At 49.3% G+C, this 27378-nt stretch overlaps 1 protein-coding gene and 1 gene segment (V, D, J or C); both read left to right on the top strand.

Moving 5' to 3' along the window:
• Positions 1 to 27378, top strand: part of LOC144275415 (immunoglobulin lambda variable 5-39-like) — a 284664-nt gene that overhangs the window by 248281 nt on the left and 9005 nt on the right.
• On the top strand, positions 1636 to 25514 carry LOC144275416 (immunoglobulin lambda-1 light chain-like). The gene is made up of 5 exons (XM_077834595.1): positions 1636 to 1681; positions 1816 to 2085; positions 14124 to 14153; positions 20357 to 20410; positions 24814 to 25514. The coding sequence occupies exons 1-5, from the start codon at positions 1636 to 1638 to the stop codon at positions 25134 to 25136; spliced, it is 723 nt and encodes a 240-aa protein (XP_077690721.1). The 3' UTR covers positions 25137 to 25514.

The following is a 27378-nucleotide window of genomic DNA, read 5'->3' on the forward strand; positions in this document are numbered from 1 at the left end:
TGCAGGGAGTGGCTCTGAGTGCTGCCAGTGACACACCCCTGCCTCTCACTAGGGTGGCCAGGTTGCTCAGCAGCCCATCAGTTGCTCTACTTCTCAATCAAATCCTCAGGGGAATGGGATGAATGCCCAGGGCATAGAAAGGCAGAGACGCTCTTCCAGGATATTGTTATTTCACCTGAACACTGTGGAGATTTACGGTTCCTCGGCACTCTCGGTGTAGGGGATCTAAGGTGGTGATGGTCAATTTCTACTCTGTCCGGTAGGGTAAAGTGCCATGCAGGAGCCCGGGGTGGTTCTGCCTCCCTGCCCCTTCCCCTGGGGACTCACAGAGTTAAATTCATGTAGCCGCACCCCGGTGGCTGCCCAGCTCTAGAATGTCTTAATCTTCCTCCAGCTGCCTGAATAACTGACTGATCTCTGCCCAACGTGACTAAGCCAAGGGCCTGATCCGCTGGTTAGTGTGGAGAAGGACATCCTGGATGGAAGAGGCTGAATGCTGGATGGGACTGGCGAGCGATGTTCCCTACAGGCCTGGAGAGTCAGGGACGTGACCATGGCAAGTGTGACGCTGGCCACTAGGGGGCAATAGTAATCTGTGGGAGCCGGCCCCACTGCAGGGAGGGGCTCTGAGTGCTGGTGTGCACCGGCCCTAGATGTTGGGGCAGGTGCGTGTCCCACACGCTCAGAGGCAGGGGCTGTCAGCGCGCCCAGCACTAGACCCCTCCGCCTCGAGCCCACGAACACTGACCGTCTGCTGAGTAACAAAGGACGCTGTGCGAGGGCTGCCGGAAAGAAACGGGGCATTGCACTTGGCACGACGGCTTAAAGGGAGAAAGAAAAGATGAACCAGCAGCTCCTCACTCGTTCCCGTGGGGCGGCCGGGCCAGACCTGAGCAGGGCTGTGACCCGCTCACGAGGGGCCAGGTTGCAGTTCCCAGAGTGAGGAGCCAAGTCCAGCCAGCCCCGTGGAATGGGGAGTTTGTGCATCACATCGGGACAGTCCTGGGAACCATGGATTGATGTAAAGTCTGAAAATATCAACTGCCCTCATCCAGCCCCCACTCCGAAAATAGCCCAAATCCAGTCTCCATCCAACAGCACCCACACCATCCAGCACCCACTCCATAACCAGCCCCCATCCAACAGCACCCACACCATCCAGCACCCCAGAAATGATCACCCCAAAACTGGCCAGCATTTCTTCCTGCAATGACTGAAAATGGTGGCATAACACTGAAAACAATTGTGGCCTGGGAGCATGAGAAGAAACCACAGTTTAATGTGTGGTCCAAGGCAGATCAAATTGGAGACTTCTGGGGAGAGGGGTCCGCACTTGACGTTCTCAGCAGACTAAACCCATTGGGAGCTGCTCACCTCTGGGATGAGCTAAACTTTCTTCTTGCTGATGAAAGGCAAAGGAGTCCTTTCCCCTACAGGTGTCTGAGGGGATTTATGCAGAGAGGCTCTCCCCTGGGTCCCTTCGCTCTTGGGGAGTGAAAGGCAGCAGCAGCCAGTGAGCAGGGGGCTGATTTGCATGAAGGGGCCGTTCTCCAGCACTGGGGGTTTAAGAGAGAATCGGAGGGTCCCAGACACAGACCCGTTTGCCTCAGGAAGCCGAGCTCATCTGGATCCACCATGGCCTGGGCCCCTCTGCTCCTCACGCTGCTCACTTACTGCTCAGGTATTAGAAGCGGGAGAGTTTTTCTCCATCTCTTTAGTCAGGGGATTTTCTCTTCCTCGGGTTCCTGCACGGCCTGTGGTGTGTTAGCTCTTGAAATATTGATTGTATCCCCATGTTTTCTCCTCCTGTCTCAGGTTCTCTGGCCCAGTACGTGCTGACTCAGCCGCCCTCAGTGTCTGTGTCTCCAGGGCAAAACGCTCAACTGACCTGTTCGGGAAGCAACATTGAAGACTATAATGTGCACTGGTACCAACAGAAACCTGGCAGCGCCCCCCTACTCGTTATATATAGAGATAACAGGAGACCCTCCGGAATCCCCGATCGATTCTCCGGGGCCAGCTCCGGTAACACGGCCACGTTAACCATCACTGGAGTCCAGGCGCAGGACGAGGCTGATTATTACTGTCAGGTGAGGGACAGTGACAGCAGCTCTGCTCACAGTGACACGGCCAGATGGGGAAGTGAGTCACAAACTGCCCGTTGACACAGGGGATCATTTATTCTCATTCTTTCTGGGACAGCGTGAGGGGCCATTTCTGAGCTGGGAATGGAGGCGTCTTATTTCATCTGCCCACAAACTCTTCTCGGCAGCCTGGGCTCACACTTTGTCTCCTTAGTAACCCCTGGGGTGGGAAAGGGCTGAGTCTTCCCTCCCCTGGCGCAGGCTCCAGGCTCTGCACTCCAGTGACTTGACAGGCCCATTCGGAGCATTAGGAAGTCCCCCAGCAGACAGCTCTCGTGTGGGCTCCTGCCCCGGCCAAGCAGCCATTGCTGGTGAAAACCCCAGGGGTCCTGAGGAAAGGGCGAGATGCCACACCGCTGCCTCTCAGGAGGTGGCCAGGTTACTCAGTAGCCAACCAGCTGCTCTTCTTCGGAATCCAATCCTCAGGGGAGTGGGGTAAACACGGCAGTGACGCTGTTACCAAGAGTCCAGAAGGCTGTCAATGTGCACCTGCCGGACTGGAGTTGTGCAGAGCAGGGATCGAGCGCTTCAGGGGGGATCTCACCCCCAAAAGGGGGTTTGCTGAGAGTCCCCACTGGGTTCAGCCTGGGGCATCGAAAAGCAAAGTGAGTTCCACGTAACTAGAGCTGCTCCAAACGTTTCAGACAAATAATTTATTCAGTAAAACGTGCAGGTTTAGTCCAACAGAAAGGACGCACAAATTGGACCCGGCTCGTTTTGGCCAGTCACAAACTGGCCAGAGGGGGGCTGGTGCTGCTCTTACTGTTCCTGACACCCCCCCCATTCTTCATTTACCCAGTGGGGAGGGCGCTCACCTAGACCATGGGCAGCCCACGTTCAACTCCCCGCTCTGGAACCATTCCAAGCCGGACTTTTACAATACTCCAAAACACATAAAACATTTCAGATTCGATCTGAGCTGAACTGAAGACACGTCCAGTAACGCCGGCTATTTAACCATCCCCGGGGCCCTGGCAGAGGACGAGGCTGATAACTACGGTGCTGTGGTGAACAGCAGTGCCTGTTCCAGTGACTCGGTCAGATGGGGAAGTGAGACAAACTCCTCCCTCCCCTTCCCCCATCCAGGTTCTGTGGTGGGGGGAACAAAAACACACAAGCTGCCGTGTTTGGTTTCTGCCTGTAACGCATCACACAACAGTTGTTCTTCTCAGCGAAGCTCATTTCCCCACTCTTCAGCAGTTGCCCAGCGCTTCCCTAGTCTTCCCTGTTCTCTCCTCAGACTCTCTGCTGGGGTCCAGGTGGACACCTCTAAGAACATAAGAACGGCCACTCTGGGTCAGACCAATGGTCCATCTATCCCAGTAGTCTGGCTTCCCACAGTGGCCAGTGCCAGAAACTTCAGACGGAATGAACAGAACAAAGAAATTACTGAGTGATCCGTCCCCTCTCGTCCAGTGCTAGCGTCTGGCAATCTAGCCATTAATGGACCTATCCTCCACGAACTTACCGAGTTCTTTTTCCACTCCTAGTTATTCTTTTGGCCTTCACAACATCCCCTGGCAATGAATCCCACAGGTTGACTGTGCCTTGTGTGAAGAAGTACTCACTTAGGTTTCTTTTAAACCTGCTGCCTATTAATTTCATTGGGTGACCCCTGGTTCTATTGCTATGGGACAGGTTAATAACACGTCCTTATTGACTCCCTCCGCACCAGTCATGATTTTATGGACCTCTATCATCTCCCCCATGTGTTCTCCAAGATGAACCATCCCAATCTTTTTAATCTCTCCTCAGATGGAAGCTGATCCATACCTTGAACCACATTTTTGTGGTTCCTCTTTCTACCTGATCCATATTGGGATACAGCTCCCAGGTGTCAAGAGTTCCAAACAGAAGCGGTGGAACTTCTGAAAGACGGACCGGGAAAAATACCAGGAAGCGCTGGAGAAGACAGTAGTGACAATACCAGCCTGGCATCTCTTGGTAAATGAGACCTACCGTCGCTTCTGTGGTGCTATCTACAAAGCAGCCTGCAGAGCCTTGAGGATCTAAGGTGGAAATGGACAATTTCTACTCTGTCCGGCAATGTTCAAAAGCGTAGGTTAAAGCACCATGCAGGAGCCTGGGGTGGATCTGCCTCCCTGCCACTTTCCCTGGGGATGGATCTGTCTGTGTCTCACAGAGTTAGATTCATGTAGCCGCACCCCGGTGGCTGCCCAGCTCTAGAATGTCTTAATCTTCATCCAGCTGCCTGAATACCTGACTGATCTCTGCCCAACGTGACTAAGCCGAGGGCCTGATCACCTGGTTAGTGTGGAGAAGGACATCCTGGAAGGAAGAGGCTGAATGCTGGATGGGACTGGCGAGCGATGTTCCCTACAGGCCTGGAGAGTCAGGGACGTGATCATGGCAAGTGCGACGCTGGCCACTAGGGGACAATAGTAATCTGTGGGAGCCGACCCCACTGCAGGGAGGGGCTCTGAGTGCTGGTGTGCACCGGCCCTAGATGTTGGGGAAGGTGCGTGTCCCACACGCTCAGAGGCAGGGGCTGTCAGCGCGCCCAGCACTAGACCCCTCCGCCTCGAGCCCACGAACACTCACCGTCTGCTGAGTAACAAAGGACGCTGTGCGAGGGCTGCCGGAAAGAAACGGGGCATCGCACTTGGCACGACGGCTTAAAGGGAGAAAGAAAAGATGAACCAGCAGCTCCTCACTCGTTCCCGTGGGGCGGCCGGGCCAGACCTGAGCAGGGCTGTGACCCGCTCACGAGGGGCCAGGTTGCAGTTCCCAGAGTGAGGAGCCAAGTCCAGCCAGCCCCATGGAATGGGGAGTTTCTGCGTCACATCGGAGACAATGACAAGAAACCCAGCTAGCTTTGCAATGCCAAGCAGACAACGTTGGAGATTCCTCACTCCACGGGGAGTGCTCTGAACAGTAAAGGTCTGACCAGACACAGCACTTCGGGAGCCCCTCGCCCCCAAGATGAGCATCATTTTCCCTTGCAAATGGGAAACAAAACAATTCTTGGGTCTGTCCATAGCTGTCTCTGAGGGGAGGGAGGTGCCAGCAGCAGCCAGTGAGCAGGGGGCCGATTTGCATGAAGGGGCCGTTCTCCAGCGCTGGGGGTTTAAGAGGGAATTGGAGGGTCCCTGCCACAGACCTGTCTGCCACAGGAAGCCGAGCTTGTCTGGATCCACCATGTCCTGGGCTTTTCTCCTCCTCTCACTGCTCACTTACTGCTCAGGTGCGGCGATGGTGTGTATGTGTGAGGGGCGGGCGGGAAGATTATCTCAGTCTTTCAATCAAAGGGGACTTTGATTTTAGAGCCATTTCTCCCATTGGTTCCCCAGGCTGCTGGCCCAGAGCTCTAATCATCATGATTTTATCCCTGTGTTTTCTCCTCCTGTTGCAGGTTCACTCGCCCAGTACATGCTGACCCAGCTGCCTGCAGTGTCTGTGTCTCCAGGGCAAAATGCTCAACTGACCTGCTCAGGAAACAACTTTGGTAGCAAGTATGTGTACTGGTACCAGCAGAAACCTGGCCGTGCCCCTGTACTCGTCATATACAAGGACAGTGAGAGACCCTCTGGAATCCTGGAGCGATTCTCTGGGGCCAGCTCCGGTAACACGGCCACGTTAACCATCACTGGAGTCCAGGCGCAGGACGAGGCTGATTATTACTGTCAGGTGTGGGACAGCAGCACTGCTCACAGTGACCCAGCCAGATGGGGAAGTGAGACACAAACCTCTCATCATCAAAGGGGAACGTGTAATAGCATTCGTCCTGTGACAGCAGGAGGGGCCATTTCAGAGGCGGAGAAGCAGGTATCCTATTTAATCTGCCCAGAAATCCTTCCAGGCAGAGCCTGGGACCACGCTGCGTCTCTCTCATAACCCTTGTGAACAATCTCACCCAATGCACAGAGCTCTCAAGTGGAAGGACAATTCAGAGAGCAATGGGATTTCGTCCCTATTCCTGTTACATGGACAAACTGGACTCGCACCCACTGGCAGGAGCAGATGAGCAATTGTAAGATCTATTCCTCAGTATGCTGAGTCCTGAGCCTCCCAAGGACGAGTGCAATGTGGATTTTCTCATTAATGATCACAAAACAATGAGTTTTAAAATCTATACTGGGGCACAGGCCAATGTGATGTCTGTAAAGTCACACAACACATTAAGGTCCAGACCACTTTGCACTTTAGTATCCAGCTGATAAGCTACTCACGGGACCCACTGCAAGTATGTGGGAAATGCAGTTTGAACTGTGAGCATCAGGGTAGGAAAGTGTTGCTGGAATTTCACTCGCAAGCCATACTGGGCTTACAGACTGTGACAAGTGGAGAGGGTCAATCTGGTAACGGAAGAACCAGAAGGTGATTGGGATATATTTAGAGAATAAGAGGATGGATGTGCAGGGTGGGGGTGCATCCCAGGTAAGCACACCATAAAGATGAATTCACAAGTACCGGCTGCAATTCATGTACCTGGTAAAGTTCCAGTGGCATTTAGAGACCGGGGAGTGAAAGAACTGCACCATATGGAACAGTTGCGAGTAATAACAAGAGTTGCAAGAACTTACAAAATGGGTCAATTCTATAGTAAGTGTAGCCAAATCAGGTGGAGATGAAATAAGAATATGCTTGGATCTGAGGGATCTGAATAAAGCAATACAAAGAGAACACTTTCAATTGCCTACAGTGGAAGAAATTACCAGCAAGTTAGCAAAAACTGCCATTTTCCCTGATTTGGACCCCAGTAGTAGATTTTGGCAAGTACAGCTGGATGACAAAAGTTCTAGACTGTGTACATTCAGCACACCATTTGGCAAGTGCAGTTCACCAGACTTCCTGTGGGCATCTGTTCAGCTCTTGAAGGGTACCAAATAGTGATCCAGAAGACATATGAAGGTCTGGAAGGTGTTAAATATTATACAGATGACATACTGGGTGGGGAAATACCAGATGGGAATATGATGAAAGGCTCAAGAGAGTTCTAGACACCTGTCATGAAAGGAATCTGTGACTGAACTGGATCTGAGAGAGAGAAAATATTTGGGGCATCGTTTGCCAAACGAAGGTCTAAAACCTGACAACTTAAGTTATTGAAATGGCCTTATTGGCCTGCAAGGCTGAATTGCCAAGATTTCTTGGAATGGTTACTTACTTTGGGAAATGTATGCTGAACACGTCAACGGGAGCTACTCCTTTAAGGCAACTGTTGGGAAAGACGTCATGTTTGCTGGGATGCCAGGACATGGACGTGGCACATGAACTCTTGAAAAAATTGCATACAAGGACACCTGTGCTGAAGTACGTACTGTCAAAGAACCAGTCGCTATGCCGGTGGATGCAAGCTCTCCCAATTAGGGGCTGTATTGCTGCAAAACAGGGCTCCTATTGCTCGTGTCTCTAAAGCTCTAAACTTCCACACCACAGAACTATGCCCAGATAGAAGAAGAAATGTTGAAAACAGTATTTGGCTGTATTTGATTTAATCAGTTTACCTATGGGCAAAAAGTAGCTGTGAAAACATACTTTTAGGCCATTTTCAGAAAACCTTTGTAGTGCTCCACCAAGGTTTCCTAGATGGTTGTTAACACTCCCGAAATATTCGCTGGAAGTGAGACATAGACCAGTGAAAGAATTAGCACTTGCTGATTCTTTATCAAGAGCATACATGTTTCAAAGTGAAGGAGTAAGTTCAGAGGAAGCTGATGTTGCAATACATCTTATGATAGCTTATTTTTCTATTTCCAAACAGAAATTGAAGGAATTCCAAGGAGCTACTGCAAATTATGTTGTCCAGCAAACCTTAAAACAAACTATTTTGCAAGGATGGCTGGATAAGAGACCGGACGTACCAGAGGATATCTGTGCTTATTCATTATATAATGCGGAACTAAGTTTGCAAGATGGATTTGTCTTTAAGAATGGTGGAAACATAGTACCGGCAAATCTCAGAAAAGAGATCTTGGCTATTATTCAGGACAGTCATCTTGGAGCAGAGCTATGTAAAAGGAGAGCTCAAGATGCCATCTATTGGCAGAGCACGTGCTGTCCAATTGAGGACATGATACAGTCTCTGCAACACATGTCAAACTTTCAGAAACAAAAATCAAAAGGAACCAGTGCTACCACATGAGGCCCCAGACAGATCTTAGCAGAAACTTGGCATGGACCTGTTGAGTTTCAAGGTGCAGAGTATCTTATTGTGGCTGATTAATATTCAGATACTTAGAAGTCTGCTTCCTTCAGAACACCACAAGTGTGTCTCTCATCAGACATCGCAAGTCTATATGTGCAAGGTATGGCATACCTGAAGAACTCATTAGTGACAATGGACTACAGTTTTGTGCCAGAGACTTAAAAACTTTTGCAAAGCAATGGGACTTGATTCACAAAACTTGAAGTCAAATGGAATGACCGAGAGCAGTTCCAACTATAAAAAGGATTCTTAAAAAATCTAGCCAGGGTTACACAGATCCCTATCTTAGCCTGCTGGACTACTGGAATACACCTAGAGGGGATATGAGATCACCTGCTCAACTCCACATCTTGGGAAGTCTAAGGACCCGATTCCTGACTTCATCAACGTTGGTACAACCTAAGCTGATACAAGGAGACATACAAATTAGCCTAAAATTGAGACAAGCAAAGCAGAAATATTTCTTTGACAAGGTGCAAAGCCTTTATCATCACTGAAAAATGGAGAGACTGTATTTGTCAAAAAGGAGTATGGAAATCTGCATTGATGATTGACCAAAACCCTGCTCCAAAATCTTATCTTGCTGAGACAGAGGAAGGAGATATCTATGGAAGAAGCAGACAGTATTTGATGAGCACTAACAGAATTGTGCAGGAGAAGAATGAAAATATGAGACAAACAGAAATTGTGCTAACATACAGCTCAGAAATACCAGCAATACTAAACCAGTGTACTGAATCTACTGAGTCGCAAGTGGTCAGCTCAACGACAGGGGGGGAAATGGGCCCCTGATACTCCTGGTACTACCTCTAAAGGCAGAGTGCTGAGAAACCCTGCAAGACAGAGGAGAGGAAAGTGATCAGGAACAGTCAGCATGGATTCACCAAGGGCAAGTCATGCCTGACTAATCTAATTGCCTTCTATGACGAGATAACTGGCTCTGTGGATGAGGGGAAAGCGGTGGACGTGTTGTTCCTTGACTTTAGCAAAGCTTTTGACACGATCTCCCACAGTATTCTTGCCAGCAAGTTAAAGAAGTATGGGCTGGATGAATGGACTATAAGGTGGATAGAAAGTTGGCTAGATTGTCGGGCTCAACGGGTAGTGATCAATGGCTCCATGTCTAGTTGGCAGCCGGTATCAAGTGGAGTGCCCCAAGGTTCGGTCCTCGGGCCAGTTTTGTTCAGTATCTTCATAAATGATCTGGAGGATGGTGTGGATTGCACCCTTAGCAAGTTTGCAGATGACACTAAACTGGGAGGAGAGGTAGATATGCTGGTGGGTAGGGATAGCATACAGAGGGACCTAGACAAATTATTGGATTGGGCCAAAAGAAATCTGATGAGGTTCAACAAGGAAAAGTGCAGAGTCCTGCACTTAGGATGGAAGAACCCCATGCACCGCTACAGACTAGGGACCGAATGGCTCGGCAGCAGTTCTGCAGAAAAGGACCTAGGGGTTACAGTGGATGAGAAGCTGGATATGAATCAACAGTGTGCCCTTGTTGCCAAGAAGGCCAATGGCATTTTGGGATGTATACGTAGGGGCATTGCCAGCAGATCGAGGGACGTGATCGTTCCCCTCTATTCGACATTGGTGAGGCCTCATATGGTGTACTGTGTCCAGTTTTCGGGCCCACACTACAAGAAGGATGTGGAAAAATTGGAAAGAGTCCAGCGGAGGGCAACAAAAATGATGAGGGGACTGAAACACATGACTTATGAGGAGAGGCTGAGGGAAGTGGGATTGTTTAGTCTGCAGAAGAGAAGAATGAGGGGGGATTTGATAGCTGCTTTCAACTACCTGAAAGGGGGTTCCAAAGAGGATGGATCTAGACTGTTCTCAGTGGGAGCAGATGACAGAACAAGGAGTAATGGTCTCAAGTTGCAGTGTGGGAGGTTTAGGTTGGGTATTAGGAAAAACTTTTTCACTAGGAGGGTGGTGAAGCACTGGAATGCGTTACCTAGGGAGGTGGTAGAATCTCCTTCCTTAGAAGTTTTTAAGGTCAGGCTTGACAAAGCCCTGGCTGGGATGATTTAATTGGGGATTGTTCCTGCTTTGAGCAGGGGGTTGGACTAGGTGACCTCCTGAGGTCCCTTCCAACCCTGATATTCTATGATTCTATGATAAAGAGGGTAATTGTTCTAGACTTTTAAGAATTCAGATTAGAGTTGTGGGTGCTACATTAAGTCAATACAGTTAAATAAAAATTTGAAAATTAGTTAAATTGTGTGTATTTTTTTAGAAAAGGAAATGTAACAACAAAAGGAACTTTGGAGTAGGAACAAGTTACCCGTTTTGTTGTATGGAAGGAGTCATCATGTCAGGAGACTTATCAGCAGGAGCACTTTGCTATAGCACTTGGAGCCAGGCAGGCAAGTCCACAGTAGTCAGTAATAAGTTAATTAAAGTGTTTACTGTTACATAAAGTCTCCCGGATTTCTTCTTATGTTATAATAGCTGGTTGGCAAGAGCTGTTACACCTTGCACTGGAGAAAGTCACTGGGCTCCTGGATCCAGCAGCAAGACCTCACTTCTCCCACTCTCCATCCCCAGGAGCATCTGGGATTCGCGGGCATCTGTCTCCTGAATGCAGTAGAACTCTCTGAGCCCTCCCAGCCTCCTCAGAGCCCGCACTCCAGCCCCAGTGCGAGCAGGGCCCGAGGCTTGTGAAAAAGGCACCAGCGGGAGAGAGAGACACAATCTCTGAATAACAGGACTATGAAGGAGCTGATTCCCGAGGTGAAACGTGCAGGAGCAGGAGGGCTCTGACTGCACAGAGCTGCGCCAAACTCTCAGAGCCATGAGAGAGAGGGTGAAAGTTAGTGAGCATAGCCCTGACTTGGTGGCAAGGGCGGCAGTATGAATGCACTGGGCTGGGTTAGATTGGAGATGTCAACAGAACCTTCCCGTTGCTTTTCTCTTGGGGGCCAGTCTGGGTTTTTATCCACAAGACTGCCCGTAAAGATGCCACCCACACGCCCAGCTGCTTAATATTTCCAGACACTGGGCTATGTTTGTCACCTGAAATTAAGAGTTAGCCCTTGAATGGCACCCCCAAAGCCACGAACAAGAGCTGATGAATTCTCACCATGGCTCTGAGAGGTAAATAACTGCATGTTAAAGTCCCCACTTCTCAAATGGGAAAACAGAGACCTCATTGGCCAAACCCACCCTGATCTAGAGCCCTGTAACTCGGTGCAGTTACATCAGAGATAAACACGGCCCAGGGAGATCATATGACATGCCCAAGGGTGCGCAGGCAGTGCAGGAGCTGGGAGTAGAGCGATATAGTTCATGGCTCCCAATCCTATCCCAACAGCACTAGTCCTATCTCCGTCCCTATTTTATTCCTTCCCCTAGGGCAGAGTAAGTGCTGCTGAAGGTGGATACCTGCCCCTCTCCCTGGTCTGGATGTGCTGGGAACGAGGCTCTGAGACTGACAAACATTTATTGTAACTTCCTCAGCCCCCTTCAGCCACCGACTTGAGGGCTCTCCACACACCCCACAGCAGCTAGGGACCCCTGCAGACTCTACCTGCCTGCCCAGGCACTCAGAGAACCACAGAGCAGAACCAAAGGGTGGACACAGACTGAGAGCAGGCCCGGGGACCACTCGGGCAAAAGTGAGTTATGCATCACTAGAGCTGGAAAAATGTTTCTGACAAATAATTTATTCAGCTAAAGATGCAGTTTCGGTCAACGCAAAACTGTTCACAGATTAGACACAAATAGTCAAATCTCATCTGGGATGTGGAAGCTCTCTCTTATAGGGCTGTAGCTTGTCCCTCCTCCCGCACAGCCCCCTCCCTGGAATCGTCAGGGCCAATCAGATGAGAGCAGATGAACATAAAAGAAGAATTTAACCCCAGGAGGGTCAATATAAGGAGCAGACACTGTCAGGCATTGTCAGCACCTCTCGCTGCGTTTCTTCCAAGGGCCTGAAATCTCCTCACCATGCTCTGGGTTCCCCTCATTGTCCTCCTGGGGACATGGTGCACAGGTGAGAACAGGGAGAGCAGGTTAAATACACAATGAAGTTACTACTGAAGCCAATTGCACAAACCGTGTTACTAGTGGCTGGGGAGGGACAGGGAGGGGTTGACACGTTTCTACCATATTTTTTCCAGGTTCCAGCTCGCAGCCTGTGCTGACTCAGCCGCCCTCAGTGTCAGTGTCCCCAGGAAACACCGTGAAACTCTCCTGCACCATGAGCAGTGGGACCAGTATCAGTGGCTACAATGTGTTTTGGTACCAGCAGAAACCTGGGAATTCTCCACGATTCCTTCTGAGATACTAATCAGAGTCCAGCAAGGACCAGGGCTCTGGGGTCCCTGCTCGCTTCTCCGGTTCCAAAGACATGGCCAGTAACGCAGGCTATCTAACCATCTCTGGGGCCCTGGCAGAGGATGAGGCTGATTATTACCGTGCGGTGTGGGCCAGTAGTGCGAATCACAGTGATCCAGCCAGATGGGGAAGTGAGACAAAAACCTCCCTCCCCCACCATACGATGGTGTTGGGGGACAGAACCGCAGAGGCTGCAGTGTTTGGTCTCTGCCTATAACACATCCCACAAGAGTTGTTCTTCGCAGTGAAGTCCATTTCCTCACTCAGGAGATGCACAGCGCTCCCCTGATTCCTCCTTGTGTTCCCTCTGCAGGGGGTTAGGTGGAACATCTCCCTCCTCCTTCTCTCTCTTTTTGTGGGGAGGAGGGGAGGACAACTCCTCCCAGCTGCCTCCGTGCACTGTGTGAATGGCCCTTCCCTGTCTCCCTCCTCCATCTCCTGGTGCAGGACGGGAACTCTCTACTCAGACTGGCTAAGGGTCATCCCTCCAGCATGAGCAGGGAGAGCTACACCTCCAGTTACACCCTCTTGAGACATCCCTAGTCAGGGCCCTAGAGGTCTTGCCAAGAGAACATAAGAATGGCCAGACTGGGTCAGAGCAAAGGTCCATCTAGCCCAGTATCCTGTCTTCCAACAGTAACCAATGCCAGGTGCCCCAGAGGGAATGAACAGAACGGTAATCACCAAGTGATCCATTCCTTGTCACCCATTCCCCACTTCTAGCCAACAGAGGCTAAGGATACCAGAACACTCGAGCCTGCAGCAAAGAGAGATCCTGAGATTTCCAGAGTAAAACAAGCCCCTGGGCCAGGTGACGGAGCAGGGCTGTTTGCTTAAATATTCACAGGGAAGCATCAGACTATCCAGGAATGACATTTGGACTGGTGTATGTGTGAACGAACAAGTTACACTCAGAACATACCCGGACTCCACGTCACTGACTGCGGGAGAACCGACCTGAACGGCATTAACGTCTGCCACCGCTCAGCAAAGGGGTGACGCTGGTGTCAGAAAAGGGCCGTTGAGGTCACCAAAAGGGGGAATGATATAGAACCCTACTGGGAGAGGGTGGCTGCTCTACCTTATCCTGATGCGATTGCCCCAATACCTGGGCAATCTCTTCCAAAGCTGTGAGCAGGCCGATGACTTGAGGAGTCGGTCTCTGCACTCAGAGAGCCAGGGAGGAGCTGCTGGATTCTGAGCCCCCTATTTCCTGTGAGGTGCCCGGGTGGGAACTGAGCTCTTTCATAAGTGATCAGCAGGCAGAACCTGTTCCGTTGGGCAGCTAGCCCTTGGAAACAGTCTCTGCCTTTGCCAGGAGCGACCAGATCCGTTGGTGCACGTTGACCTCTGCTGGCCTTGCTTTGCCTGCCCCAGCCCCAGCTTGTCTGACACCATGGTCCGTGAGGTGAGTGCTGGATTCACATCAGCTCTGATCTCTGTGGCTCTGCTGCCATCTTCAGGCTCATCCCAAGCAGGAAGCGTCTCCAGCTGTAAGGGTCTGGTTGACATAGACCCGGGAATCTTCACATGGCACTGCAGCAAAAGGACACTAGATGGGGATGTGCACCAGGGAAGGAGGTTACTGCAGGGCTGGGGGGCGCAGGCAGAGTTGCACATTCCCACAGACACCCAGGAATCATAATCTGGCTAAGATGTTCCAAAAGGACAAGGATCTGGGGAGCCTTTGTTTCTATTTGCCCAACTAAAGACACGGGAAAAGGGCCTGATTTTCACACGACAGGTACTTGGCCCCCTTTGGATACCCGCAAATCACTAGCCACCTTTGAAAATCTTGGCCAATCTGTTTTCTTTTCCTCTGAATTGAGTTCCTGTTAGAGAGGCCTGAACTCAAGCCCTGGATCTAAACAGAAGCAAACTTTGGCAGGGGCAGGGGGTGGAGAGGTAACTGCAGGGGGAGTAGAGGCATCCAGATCTGAATTTCCTGGCACTGTCAGGGAGTTAGCAGAGGGAGGCTCATTGCTTAGCTCTGGGAATTGGGCCTTGCCCGTTATCTGAACTGTGTTGCGACTGATTGTCAGTGTCTGACATTTGCCCAATATTAATTTGTTGCTGCATTTCAGGGCTTAGGTCCATCTCCTGTTCCTGTCTTTGGCTAGTTTAATCATTTCCCTTTGCGTGGACTCAGACGTATGCATAACTTGATGGGAGATGGCAGCTTGCTACAAAACGTTTACCTGACCTGTATTATTTAGAGTATACGGCTCAGCATCCCTGTCTGAAATTGGGGCATTATGAGCTGCTAAGACTGCACTCATTCAGAAACAATGAAGTTGAGTAACCGACCATATTCATGTCCCTAAGAGACTCAAGTACATGCTGGGACAAATGACTGACCTGGAGGAGCGGCTCGTGGCCCGCTGCACAGCACACGTGCAGTGACGGCACGGTGAATAGTAGGCAAGGCTGCTCAAGCGGAGCACAGTCATCTGCCCCACCTTGCCATGCAAAGCTGCCCAAGTGCACCAGAGCAAAACCAACAGTCTCTTGCCTTGAGAAAGCCCTCTCTGATCCTGGAGGATTCCCAAAGCCCCTCTCAAAATGATCTACAAAGATCACCCATCATTGATCTGCAGCCACCTCTGGGGTGGAGAGAGACAGCTGATGTACAGCCCACATCACCACGACACACAAGTTTGGGGCAGGCAGCCCCAATAATAATATGGCCGATCCAATGAGAAATTGAGGTAGGTAGAATGTAACTAGCTTTGTTACAACAGGCCAGGTCACTGGGGTTAACACCTGAAAGTGCTGTGGAGTCTCACTGAACCCAAATGGCCAGGAGCTCCTTAGACAGCTGCAAAATGCTTCCAGTAGTAGGAGTAGTATTTATCACAGGAGCTCAATTTCACGTCTCATCTAAAAGATGTTTCTTCAAGAAATCGTGTCCCCTCACGCCGTGCTGAGACACCGACTTCCGATCGGTCTCAGCACCTACCCCATCTACAACACCCAACTTCTTGCAGCCCCCGAGGTGTTTCTTGGAGGTCTCCATGTCCAGCTCAAGCAGTTGTAGTGGGAGAGGCCTGACATGGTGCCGACTTCCGATCGGTCTCAGCACCTACCCCGTCTACAACACCCAACTTCTTGCAGCCCCCGAGGTGTTTCTTGGAGGTCTCCATGTCCAGCTCAAGCAGTTGTAGTGGGAGAGGCCTGACATGGTGCCCAACCATCCTACGCAAGGCTACGCAGCTATTCACTGAGGCCTTAGCTGATCACTCAGCTGATGAGTGATCAGAGCTCAAATGGTCTTCGCTCCATGTGACAAGGGCATGGCCATTGTGAAGCGATACGTGTAAATACCCCTGACTGCACAATGTCAATGACCACTCACCGTCAGCAGAGCTGAAAGCTTGGCTCTGACACAGACTGTGCTAACAACAGGGTGAAAGGACACCCTGGCAAAGCACAACAAGCCCTGAGCCCCATGGAAGTTTCATTCAACCCTCCAAACAGGGTCTAGGTGTTGGGATGCTGCCCAGGCCCTGGCCTGTGGAGAGAACTGGGTGGGCTCGGCGAGCCAGGGACCAGCAGCCAGAACAACTGAAAAGAGAGCTGGTGATAATGGAAGTCTGATTAGCTTCAACTGGCCACCAGATGCCCTGAGCCACAAACAAGGTGGGGTAGGGAACACCGATGCTCGTGGGGCGGGAGGGCTACTGGCTGAGAAAGCTGGGCTAGTGCTCTCTGCTTTGGTTCGATTCTTTGCCGAGTCTCTGACCCTTACCTGTCCAATAAGCCACGAAGAAGTAAAACAAAGGGGGTGGGATTGTCTATGAGACACTTCACACACACACACAGGTTTGGGTTTTGTTGGAGTCTGAGTTTTTCTCAAGCTAAACGAAGCCGGTTGACCAGTCTGAATCCAGAACAAAGCAGCCCCAAGCGATGTGTGCGTGCTGGCTGGGCTGGCTCACACATTCACCCTACGTAAGCACGGCACCCTAGGTAAGCAGGGAGTATGTTCTCTGGCCCAGTCGCTCCCCACCAGCCAGAATGAGCTGGTCCTGGCGGTAGTGAAAGGAATTAACGGGGCTCTTCACCTGGCTCTGGTTTAATGCCAACTGGTGAAACAGTTGCTCTGACACATAAGGGATTGATAGCCCTGGCTAGACCCAGCCAGAGCACCGGCCACTTCTCCAGGCAGCTCCACCCAGGCATCCTAGTCCTGACCCCCAGCACTGTGGTCATTCCACTCCAAGCTCTCCAAGTAGGGTGACTGCCCATGGGAACAGGGGCAAGGCAGAGACCAACTCAGCCTCATTCCTGCAATAAAAAGGCTTGGAATCCAGATACCCAGAGGTGAACGGTTACCAACTGAAGGAAGGGAGACTTGCTTTCCTGAAAGCCTGGCTGCTTGCATGATGCTTCTTGCGCATGCAGGGAACTATAAACAGAGTGATTGCCACTTGCACTGAGAGGCACTTACGCTCCCCAGAAACTACTCTGATTTCCTTTCAGGTTTAGCAGGAAAAGGAAGTAGTTTCCAGGAGCCAGACAGTTACACGCCATCTGCCAGGTGCGCATGCAATCGCAGGACAGTTGGCAACGCAAGACTGCTCAACCCCACAGTGTGTTTCCCCCATGACTAGAGTGTTTCAGTGCATCAATGGAAAAAGAAAAAAAGCATGAAATCATGTAACCACAAGTCAACTTCTAACCACAGGAGCTGACCGCAGAGGGCACTTACTGATTACACGTGGTAACTGTCCTGCCGCATGATATCACACGGCAGGTTTTCATCGGCTACATGTTTCGGGACCAACTGGCACTTCCCCGCCTATGAGATAATTTCAGGTGTACAAAACTGCCACTCAGGGTCAAGCAACCTGCTGTGAAACCGGTAAATTTCATGAGTCCATCTGCCATCGTCAGCTGATCCAAGGGGATTCGGTTCTGATAGGGCAGGTGCAGTGCAGTATTTTCTTACCATTAGCGCATCTCAGCTCTGGCTGCTCCACACAAGGGACAGCAGAGAGGCGGCAGCCACTTGACTGAAATAAAACTGTGAGTGGGACCCCCCCGCCCCCCTCCAAGGAAGCTTTGGAGAGCTGGAGCCTTTCGCCGCCTCTAATTGCTTTCTAGGGTCTCCCCCCGGTTGGCCATTCGGAGCAGTAATAGAATGATCAGGATGGGGAATGTTACGGGAGTGCCCTCATCTTTTCAGCCGAACACCAGCTATTTTCCCAGCTGGGCAGGTTTCTGCTCTCCTCCCCCCCAGCCCCAAGAGCATGGAATCAGGTGTCTGAACATTTTGATGTTCACTTTAAAATCCTTCCATTTAAAATAGCACCCACCAGCTGGGGAGGGGGTCGCTCGGTCTGGACTGAACACCCTGCACAGTATGGGATTGGGGACTTTCAAAGGGGATGTTATTGAAGAAAGGCTTTAAAGAGCAACAGGAAGCCCTAGTAGCTTGGGAATCTGGGGTTGACGGAGCAGGCTTGAATTTCAGTTTAAACCTTTCCCCGGGGACCTGCTATTGCAGATGTGTTCAGGCATCCGCCGTCACTGCCCCCGCTGACTCTGTCTGCTATCAGCCCTTGGCTCCTGGCCCCTCCCCTCCAAGCTCACATTGCCAGCTGTACCTATCACCCGATGTTCCTCTCTGTCTCTGGCCTGTACTGCGCACACCAAGCTCAGCTTGTCAGGCATAACTGGCTGAATCCAGGGGTTAAGAAGTGATGTTTCAGTTCCCAGTCAGGTGGCAGAGCCAGAGCAGTGGGATTCCTGAAGAAGCCAGTTGAACAGGAGACTCTGTCCATGGCTGAGATGGTGCCCATCCATCCCCCGCGGGGCAGATAGGGGAAGGACTTATCTTGCTACTGCAATGAATTATTAGACTGTAGGAGCAGCATCTGTTGGGACAATTTAGCTTTGTGCCTTGGACATACAGAAAGACGGACCTATGTGGCTTTCTTGGGACCCAGGAACTTGCACAGAAGATGCTTATGGTAGATGTCAATGGTGTGAACATCCAGAGGGCCATACTCTGCGAGGGGCAGCCAGACCCTCCCTAATCCTAAGAGACAGCACACATCATGGCTCAAAACTTGGAAATGGCCTGTGGGTTCCCCTTGTTGTGGATCACTCCATGGTTCCCAGCAAGGACCAACCCCCGGGGCTAGGAGGGCCGTTTACAGCAAGAGTAACCCGTACATTGCGACAAACACCCAGGAGCCTTCCTACCTGCTGCTTCACAGGGATGTCTCTGACTGGCCTTCTGGGGAACCCGTTCGGCTCGCATGTTCTAAAGACGTCTCCAGCGCTGCCTTCGCTAGGGGCCGAATGGAGGATGCTGCTGATACTTCAGTAGCAAGTGTCCTTTAGCCACTGCATTCTCCTTCCAGGATGGGATTCACTCACGGCATCAAGGTGGATTTCAGAGCAAAGAACTTCATTGTCCTGACCTTCTGCGTCAGTGGGACCCACTGGGAATCAAGCCACAGGCTCACTGGAAATATAGAAATACGGAACCAGGTAAACCAGATTTCAAGTCCTAATCTCGCCTTTTTCTTGATTTTTATTTGTCTTGACCTAAACGAAGGCAAGGCTGCGCTGCGGCTAGCTCTGAGTTTCCAAAGGACCTTGGCAAAGGGACCCCTACGCTCTAGACATCTGCCTGTGACCCTCTTGCCTCCCCAACCATTTCAGATCACACATTGATTCAGACGCTCAGCCTGAAAAGTAGGGGAGTCTGCAGCCATGGAGTGGGGGAAGTGCCACGGTCTGTGGGGTGGTTCAGGGGAGATATGGATACAGGGGGGCCCATAAGGTGCTGGCTTCATAAGGGGAGAATATTACTTGTGGCCCTTTGCTAGAACTGGCCCGGTGCAGCATTCTGGAAACTGGGAATAATCATGTAGCCTCTTTTCCATTCTGTCTATCGGCTCCAGTACCATGTATTTTATTGATCCATACTCCAGTCCCTGCCACCTTATCCATTCTGTGGACAACTTCATAACAGAGAGAGCCAGGCTCCCCTTCCTCCCAACCCCTATTTTCTTAGCTCTCCACGTCTTGTTGTGCGGTTCCCTGGAGGCCCCTGGACTCCGGGCCGAAAGGTTCTGTGCCAGGCTGGCTGGTGGAAACTCTGCTCGTGTCTGTGATCTGGTTTATTCTATGGGTTCTGAACACTGCTGTGCACCAGCTCCGTTAACATTACACTCACTGTGCTCACATATGAACACGGGGCCCATTGCCAGGCAGCAGGGCACCGTAGAAAGGTCAAAAACACAGAAATGGAAACCAAGCTGGGCCCAGTGACCCCATTCTGCCAAAATGAGGAGGAAAAAAGATCCAGAAAGGACGAGCTGGTGAAGAAGACAGGCCAAGATGCTCAATGACAAACAGATCTGAATAGAAAGGCCCTGTGCTAGGACTCAAAGAGAAAGAATTTGTTCTTTGGGATTAGCATCCTATTTAACTCAAGACCTTGACCAGAGGCACAGTGGCTTATCCCGTGGGAGAGAAGCTGATTCCACAGTTACACTCCCCACTAAATTATTGTCCGTCCCCCTGTATCACCCAAGTTTCCTCAGAGAAGAGAAATCTGGGTCCCTTCTCCCAAAGCTCAACATTCTGGCCAATCAACCTCCCCATCTAATTCACCCCGCCGATGGGACGCCCGGGCCACAAAGCAGAAGCAAGCAGCTGCCGGGATATTTTTGCACAGCCGTGTGTCACTGTGCGTATGTCTTCGGCGGCGGAACCCAGTTGACCGTCCTTGGTAAGTCACTCTAATATTCATTTACAATTGTTTCCCAGTTGTTGCGAGTTTTGAATTTTGTTCCTTTGTCTCCCCGTCTCTTTTTCTCTATCTATTCCACGCTGGGTGCTCTTCTACTCTGTCCTAATCACCATGAAAATGTGTGCGTGGACAGAGGGGGGGTTGCTCTGTTGAATGACAAAACGCAGGTCCTGTGTAGTTACAGATTTTTCCACTTGTAAAAATATTTTTGCCCTTTTGTTACTGATGAGTCCCCACTGATCAAAGCTTTGGTCACATAACAGGGTTTTGTTTTATTACAGGCTATAGGTGTGTGGGGGGGTACCTCCTAATTTCAGAGCCCAGCAAATTGTATTTTAATTGTTTATCTAACAAAACTTTCTATGTCAGTATTCACTCTCTGATGGAAAGATTCCCAGGTAAGGCTATGGTAACGAGGAGAAAATATTCAGGAGTTTGAGATATAAGGTTTTAGTTTCGTAGACGACTGGTCAGTCCTGCAGCCAAAAAAGAAAAAGCGTCTTTGTTTCAGAAATGGTCAAAAATGACAGCTGCTTTTTGGTTTTTTTTGTGTCTGATGCTTTTCCTGAGGTTATGCTGGAAAACTTAGACAGTTTTGGTGAGAATTTTCAACTCAGGGAAAGAAAATAGGAGTGGTCAATGAGCTGAGAGAGAGAGAGAGAGAGAGAGAGAAACTCCTCTTGAAAACATAGGTGAATGTTTTCGGTCATCCAGGGGGCAGAAGCAATTAAAAGGAGACTTTGAATTCTCAGGTGCAATTAAAAGGGATACAGAGCAAATTCTGATGACTTCTTCTTGAAACATGAGACACCCTCTTTTGCAAATAGCCTGTTCAGTTTTAAGCATCTGGCTGGCTAGTCACTGTTGTATCGGAGCTTGCAGAGACTGAAAAGAGCCAGAGAAGGATTTCTCCTGGTCAGGCAGTTACTTAGATATTACTGCAATGGGCGCAAGGAATACCTGCGGTAGCTAGATAGGCAACAAAAATGGTCTTAAATAGCGAGACTCACATACGGATGAGGAACTGCTCCAAGTAGGACTCTGTCGCTTGGAATAGAGAGGTGCAGGAGAGGATTCAGTCGAAGTGTTTAAAGTTATGAATGAATTATTGTGATTGTTAACAAGCGAGCACGGCTCACTCCTCCTTTTTGACTGCCCGTTGAGCCACAGGGTCTCTAGGTGGAACGGCTGGCAAGTATGTATTCGCTAAGTAAAAGGGTGTGTTATCCCCTGGGGAGATGATAGAGTAGAACACCGTAGCTTGAGTTAACAAGAAGCTGGATAATTTTATGACCAGTTAACGCCACTGTTCTGTGACTTGCACATGCAAAGGCAAGGGAATTGATATCTTGTGCTTTGGGACAGAGGATGATCATTGCGACAGGACAGAAGCATGTCCCTGCCCAGCACTGCACAGCTGCATTGAAACGGGCCAGACTATGAATTCAGTGGGATCTGTGATGGCACAGTGCCTCTGAGAATCAGATCAATAGGAATTGCTGTAAAATGTCAGACCACTGAGCTGGCAATTACCACACATGCTTAGGAGGAAAGTGACCAACCCTTATTAGCTAATTTTCAGAAGTGCTGTGCGCCCATAGCTCCCAATAGCAGTGCTGGGTGCTCAGCGTCTCTGAGAATCAAGCCGTGTGTGCAGGTCTGAACATGTCTGTGCAGTCAGAATATGCAGAACTACGTCAAGGGATGATTTCCTTTGGGAGTTTAGCCACAGATATTTATTCCTCTCTACTAGCGAGAGGGAAACCAGCAGCAGATAGGGTCACACCAGCAATGTTCAAAATTTTTTTTTTTTTGAGAAAGCTTCTCTTAAAACATCTAGGACAGTGGTTTTCAACTCTGGGGGGCCACGGACTATGGCTAAGGTTGTCAAAGGGGGTCCACGCCTCCATTCAAAATCTTTGAAGGGTCCGCAAATGAAAAGAAGGTTGAAAGCCACTGAACTAGAAATTTTAGATATTCTGATGGGACTAACGTTGTCATTTAAGAGAAAATGAACCCCGATCCAGAAACAATGGGCCAAATCTGCTCTCGGTTACATTGGTGTAAATCTGGAGTAACTGGATTCACTTCGTCCTAGAAGATATTAAAATGATGGGTTCTCCTGCCAACAGCGTGTTTGTGTGTGTGTGTTTGTGTGTGTACACACACACACACTAACACAAACATTTTATATATATATACTGGCCTCTCTCAATCAAAGCCGTGAATTTACAATAGCTGAGAATCTGACCACAACCTTGAGCTCTGAGTGACTATCATTGACCACTGAATCCAGTGGGCCTCTGTGCTAGCACATGGGTCCCCTTGGGGGAACTCATTGCAGGATAAGGGCTTAAGTCTCTGAAAGATCAGTTTCCCTTCAGGAGGAGGGAATCTTATCGGTTATTGGTTGCTACTTATCGGTTGCAGCATAAACTGCAATGTAGCACTGAACAATCATTGATGAAACACAGGGAACTCCAGATGGCTCTCTGCTTCTCTTGATTGTTCGGCAATCAGTGCTGTGAATATTAGCCGCTCTGGCAGTTGTTAGCAAGGAGGTTTCTTTAAACATGAGCTGAAATTGACTTCTGAAAATATTGGGCCATATTCTTCTCGGTACTGTGGCAAAAGTGCATTGACTACACAGGATTTACACAGCGTAGATGAGAGGAGAGCTTGCCCCAGAGACTCTAGTTAACTAAAGATATATCTTTGAATTGCCAAACGCTGTACAACTGAACGCAGGAGAGCGAGCCCTTCCGGCTCTCTACTCCGATAAAATATTGCCCCACTCCTGCAATTGGATCCACACAGGCATACTCACAGAGCATCTTTGAAGCCAATAGGAATCCAGCCCGGGCCGGTGGTATGGACCTGATTGCAGGATCAAGGCCTAAGAGGCTAAATTTCTCTGACTTGAACACAAAGAAATAATCTGACGTAGCAATGCCCCGGAGTGATTGTGAACTCCGCAGTAACGGAGCTATGGGATTAAATGTTGGCTTGTGCCAGGTCAGCCATCGGCTGAGCATTTCTCAGTAAAGGGCCATTCATTCCCACTAATGTGATGTTCAGCTGTTATAGCTGTAGAGCCAATGAGGTCGTAATGGACAAGATTATTAATGCTAGGACCAAAGGCCTAATTCCAGGCAAGCAGGATATCTGCAGTGGGAGAACTGTGCCCACAGGAATTATCAATGTAGGGTGCCGTGACAGATTCTGAATCTGCGGAAACTTTGATGCTGCCTATGGGCCATAATCTATCCTAAATCTTTGCACAAAGAATCTGATCCAGCAGAGCAGTTAAGCACGTGCTTAACTTTAAACGCATGAGTAGTCAGTCTATTGACTTCCAGGGGATGGCTGATGCATGCATCTAAGTGCTCAACTGGATTAGGGCCCTAGTTCTTATTTTAAGGGCCCAAATTTTGCTTTTGGTTTCTCTGATGCAATCAAATTAACATCAGTGGTTTAACATTTCCCTCAGTACCTGCCTCAATGCGAGCTGAATTTGCCGACATGCGGCCCCAAAGTATTGAGAAAACAGTAAGAATAAAAACTTGAAACACACTATGTGAGTTCTCTGCCGTGTATGGAGTATCCTGCAGGAGGAGATGCTGAAGGGGCACAAATTTCTAGAATACCAACAAACCAATTTAAGTAGCTCTCAGGTCAGGCAGGATTCCAAATCAGAGCTAAACCTGGAGCCCTCTGAAACATCCACTTTTCCTACAGCCAGCGACACAAGATGGCAAATGCTAGCTGGCAGTTTTAAAGATAGACATGTTAGAGCCAGATGACAGCAGACCAGCCATAGCGGAGCGCCATTTTGCATATGAAAGCAACAGCTGCTTTCGATGTTCTGAGGGCAGCTCGCAGCAGATCAAAGTGGTTGACTCAAAGAATAAGCCAGCTACATTCCTCGGCCCTGAATTCCTGGGCAATCATGCAAATGCAGCGTCAGTGCCATATGGTTCCTTAGCTGGTGGGAGAGGGAACAAGTACAAGGAGAGATGCTGGGGGATGTTTAACACGGGAGATCATTATATTGGGCTAGCGCAGTGTTTTAGCTGAACTTAGCTTTTCCTGTTCTACTCCACTCTATCTTTACCAGATAGAATCCGGGGATATAGGTGAGCTTTCATTTGATTTTTAATGGTAAGACTTTGTAGTTACAAAGCAGCATTGATTTACAGTTCAGGCAGTTTCTCCCTCAGCTGTCATGGAACTACATTGATTTATAGTAGGTGAGGATCTAGCTCAAAATATCTAGTACCTTGGATTCTGCACTGGCAGCGTCTGAATTTGATGTTCCACTGTGTATCTGAATTCTCTTTGGCTTTGTTCCTAATCTGACTCTGAATCTCCTTGTCTTGTAGGTCAGCCAAAGGCGTCTCCTACCGTGCACCTCTTCCCTCCATCCTCGGAAGAGATCAAAACAAAGAGCAAAGCCACACTGGTGTGTCTGCTGGGCAGCTTTTACCCAGGCTCAGTCCAAGTCACCTGGAAAGCTGACGGCAAGCAGCTGTCTACTGGAGTGGAGACGACCAAGCCGTCCAAACAGAGTGACAACAAGTTCATGGCCAGCAGTTACCTGTCTCTGGATGCATCAAAGTGGAAGACTCATGAGACCTACACCTGCCAGGTGACACACGATGGGAAGAACTTCGAGAAGTCCCTGAAGAGCTCAGAGTGTTCTTAACCCTCTCACCCCCAGAGGGCTCGGCCAGTTCCCAGATCAGTCACTAGAGAGTTTCCCAAAAGAGCTGGGATCAGTCTGTAGCATCACCTTAATGCTGATCTCCAGCAGCTCTGCTTCCTGTTTGATGTGGGGGATCTTTGATGATCCCTTTGATATCTTCTTTTAGTCCCATGTTCCCACTGCTCTCATCCCTCTGCATTCCCTGGAATTCTCCTTCCTGCTTTAGTCTCTGATGCAGCCTTGTTATGATATTAATAAAACCAGATACATTCAGCTATCGCTGTGTCTGTGAAGAGTTAAAGTTATTGCCTCTTTCAAATGTTTTTAAAAAGTTGTTTATCATGATTCTGCAATAAAAGATGGACATTTATCTGCCAATAGTTTATTCTTCTGGTTCCAAATGCTGGACTGATTTCTATGAATTTATCTGTCAGTAACTTATTCCCAGCAAATATCAGTAAGATTTAGTAGCCACTGGGTAAGATGTGTTCATAGTTATAAAACTCTCTCTTGGATTTTCATCTGAAGTAGATTGGCACCATGCCATTGAATTCGGTGGATTGAGGCCGATTTACGCCGCCGATGAGCTCACCTTGTTTGCTTTTGTCTAGAAATAAAACCACTAGCACCAAGCTTGGGAGTTACACTGAGTCTGGTGGAAGGTGTTACTGCTCTAAGCAACAGAGGTTGCAGCTGCCAGGGCAGAAATATTCTGGTGGGACCCACTGCCCGGTTTCTCTTGGGAGCTCCTATGGTCTGAACTCAGCCATCTGCAGGGCACTGAGCAGAAAGCTTGAGTTCCACTTAAACACTATGGTGCAAGCATAAGTGGGTCTTTCTGTTAGTGGCACCATTGGTCTTTTGCTGGCTCACTGCACAAGAGCGTCACTTGACCAACCTTCAAATGGCGTAACTGGAACACGAACAGTCCCACTCAATTCACTGAGTATCTCTGGCTGCTGGTGTCCCTGGCCACCCACAAGTCACAAAAACAGCAATGCAGCCAGGGAAACGTACCTTCCCGTAGAATGCCAAACTGCACTGTGCTTCTCTGTGTGGGACCAGCTATTCGTTCGCAGGGCCAGATGGCTATGGGTTTGTCAATTACAAACAAATGTTATTAGGTAGGAGGAGCTTTGAATAGATTTTTTTAAAATCAAAAGATCTTTGTTCCGAGCTGCTGTATCCCTGTTCCTTCTCCCAAAGGTGAATGTCTCAACAGTGACCCTGCAGCTCCAATAAGAGTGTAAACAGATTATAATTTACCAACAGAGACCTGGCAAATACAGTCATAGATACATTTACAGTTACAAATCTGAACTCCAAATGAAAATACGTCCTCTGTAATAACTTGAAAAGCCATAAAGCCCCCCAAGGGAGAGATTGTATTGGTCAGTCCTAGCTCCATTTATCTGTGGTCTGTCATTCATTGTGCTATAGGGTCATCATTACTGAAAAGAATTCTTACTGAATGTAAATGGTTTGCCTGGTCCTTAGCACACAATCTCAGCTGCTCACACAGATATAGCCAGCCTGGACCTGGAAGCATGGGTACAGCTAGTAACAGAATTCATGGAGGGTGAAATTCACCCTCTGCAATGGCCTTCATGAAGCCAATGAACCATTTACATGAGCAGGGCTTCAATAGTACATAGGCCTCCTGCAGGACTCCTGATTTACACCCTAAGAGAAACCACCAGGGAAGCAAGAGTTCAAGGCCCCTGTGTCCCAGGCTGGTACTGGGTCACCATGCTACAGGAAAAGAGAAGGCTAAGATCAAGCATAGCCTGGTGGAATAGCTAGTTTTACTCCAGGCCCTGAGGTTTTTTCCCCCACATGTGATTTCCCAGTCTGCTGTGGCACCTATGCAAGCTAAATCAAGTGTAGGGGAAAGAAACCAAATAACTCTATAATGCCAATTTTTTAAAAAGACTCCAGAGGTGATCCTGGCAATTACAGGCTGATAAGCCTAACTTCAGTATCTGGCAAATTGGTTGAAACTGTAGTAAAGCTCCGAATTATCAGACACAGAGATGAACTTGATATATTGGGGAAGAGTCAACATGGCTTTTGTAAAGGAAAAAATCACACCTCACCAATCTATTAGAATTCTTGAGGGTGTAAACAAGCATGTGGACCATGATGATCCAGTGGATATACTTTGACTTTCAGAAAGCCTCTGATAAGGTCCTACCCCAAAGGCTCTTACGCAAAGTAAGTACTCATGGGATAAGAGGGAAGG

This window comes from Eretmochelys imbricata, chromosome 15, assembly GCF_965152235.1.
Source record: "Eretmochelys imbricata isolate rEreImb1 chromosome 15, rEreImb1.hap1, whole genome shotgun sequence".
In the NCBI taxonomy this organism is placed as follows: domain Eukaryota; kingdom Metazoa; phylum Chordata; order Testudines; family Cheloniidae; genus Eretmochelys; species Eretmochelys imbricata.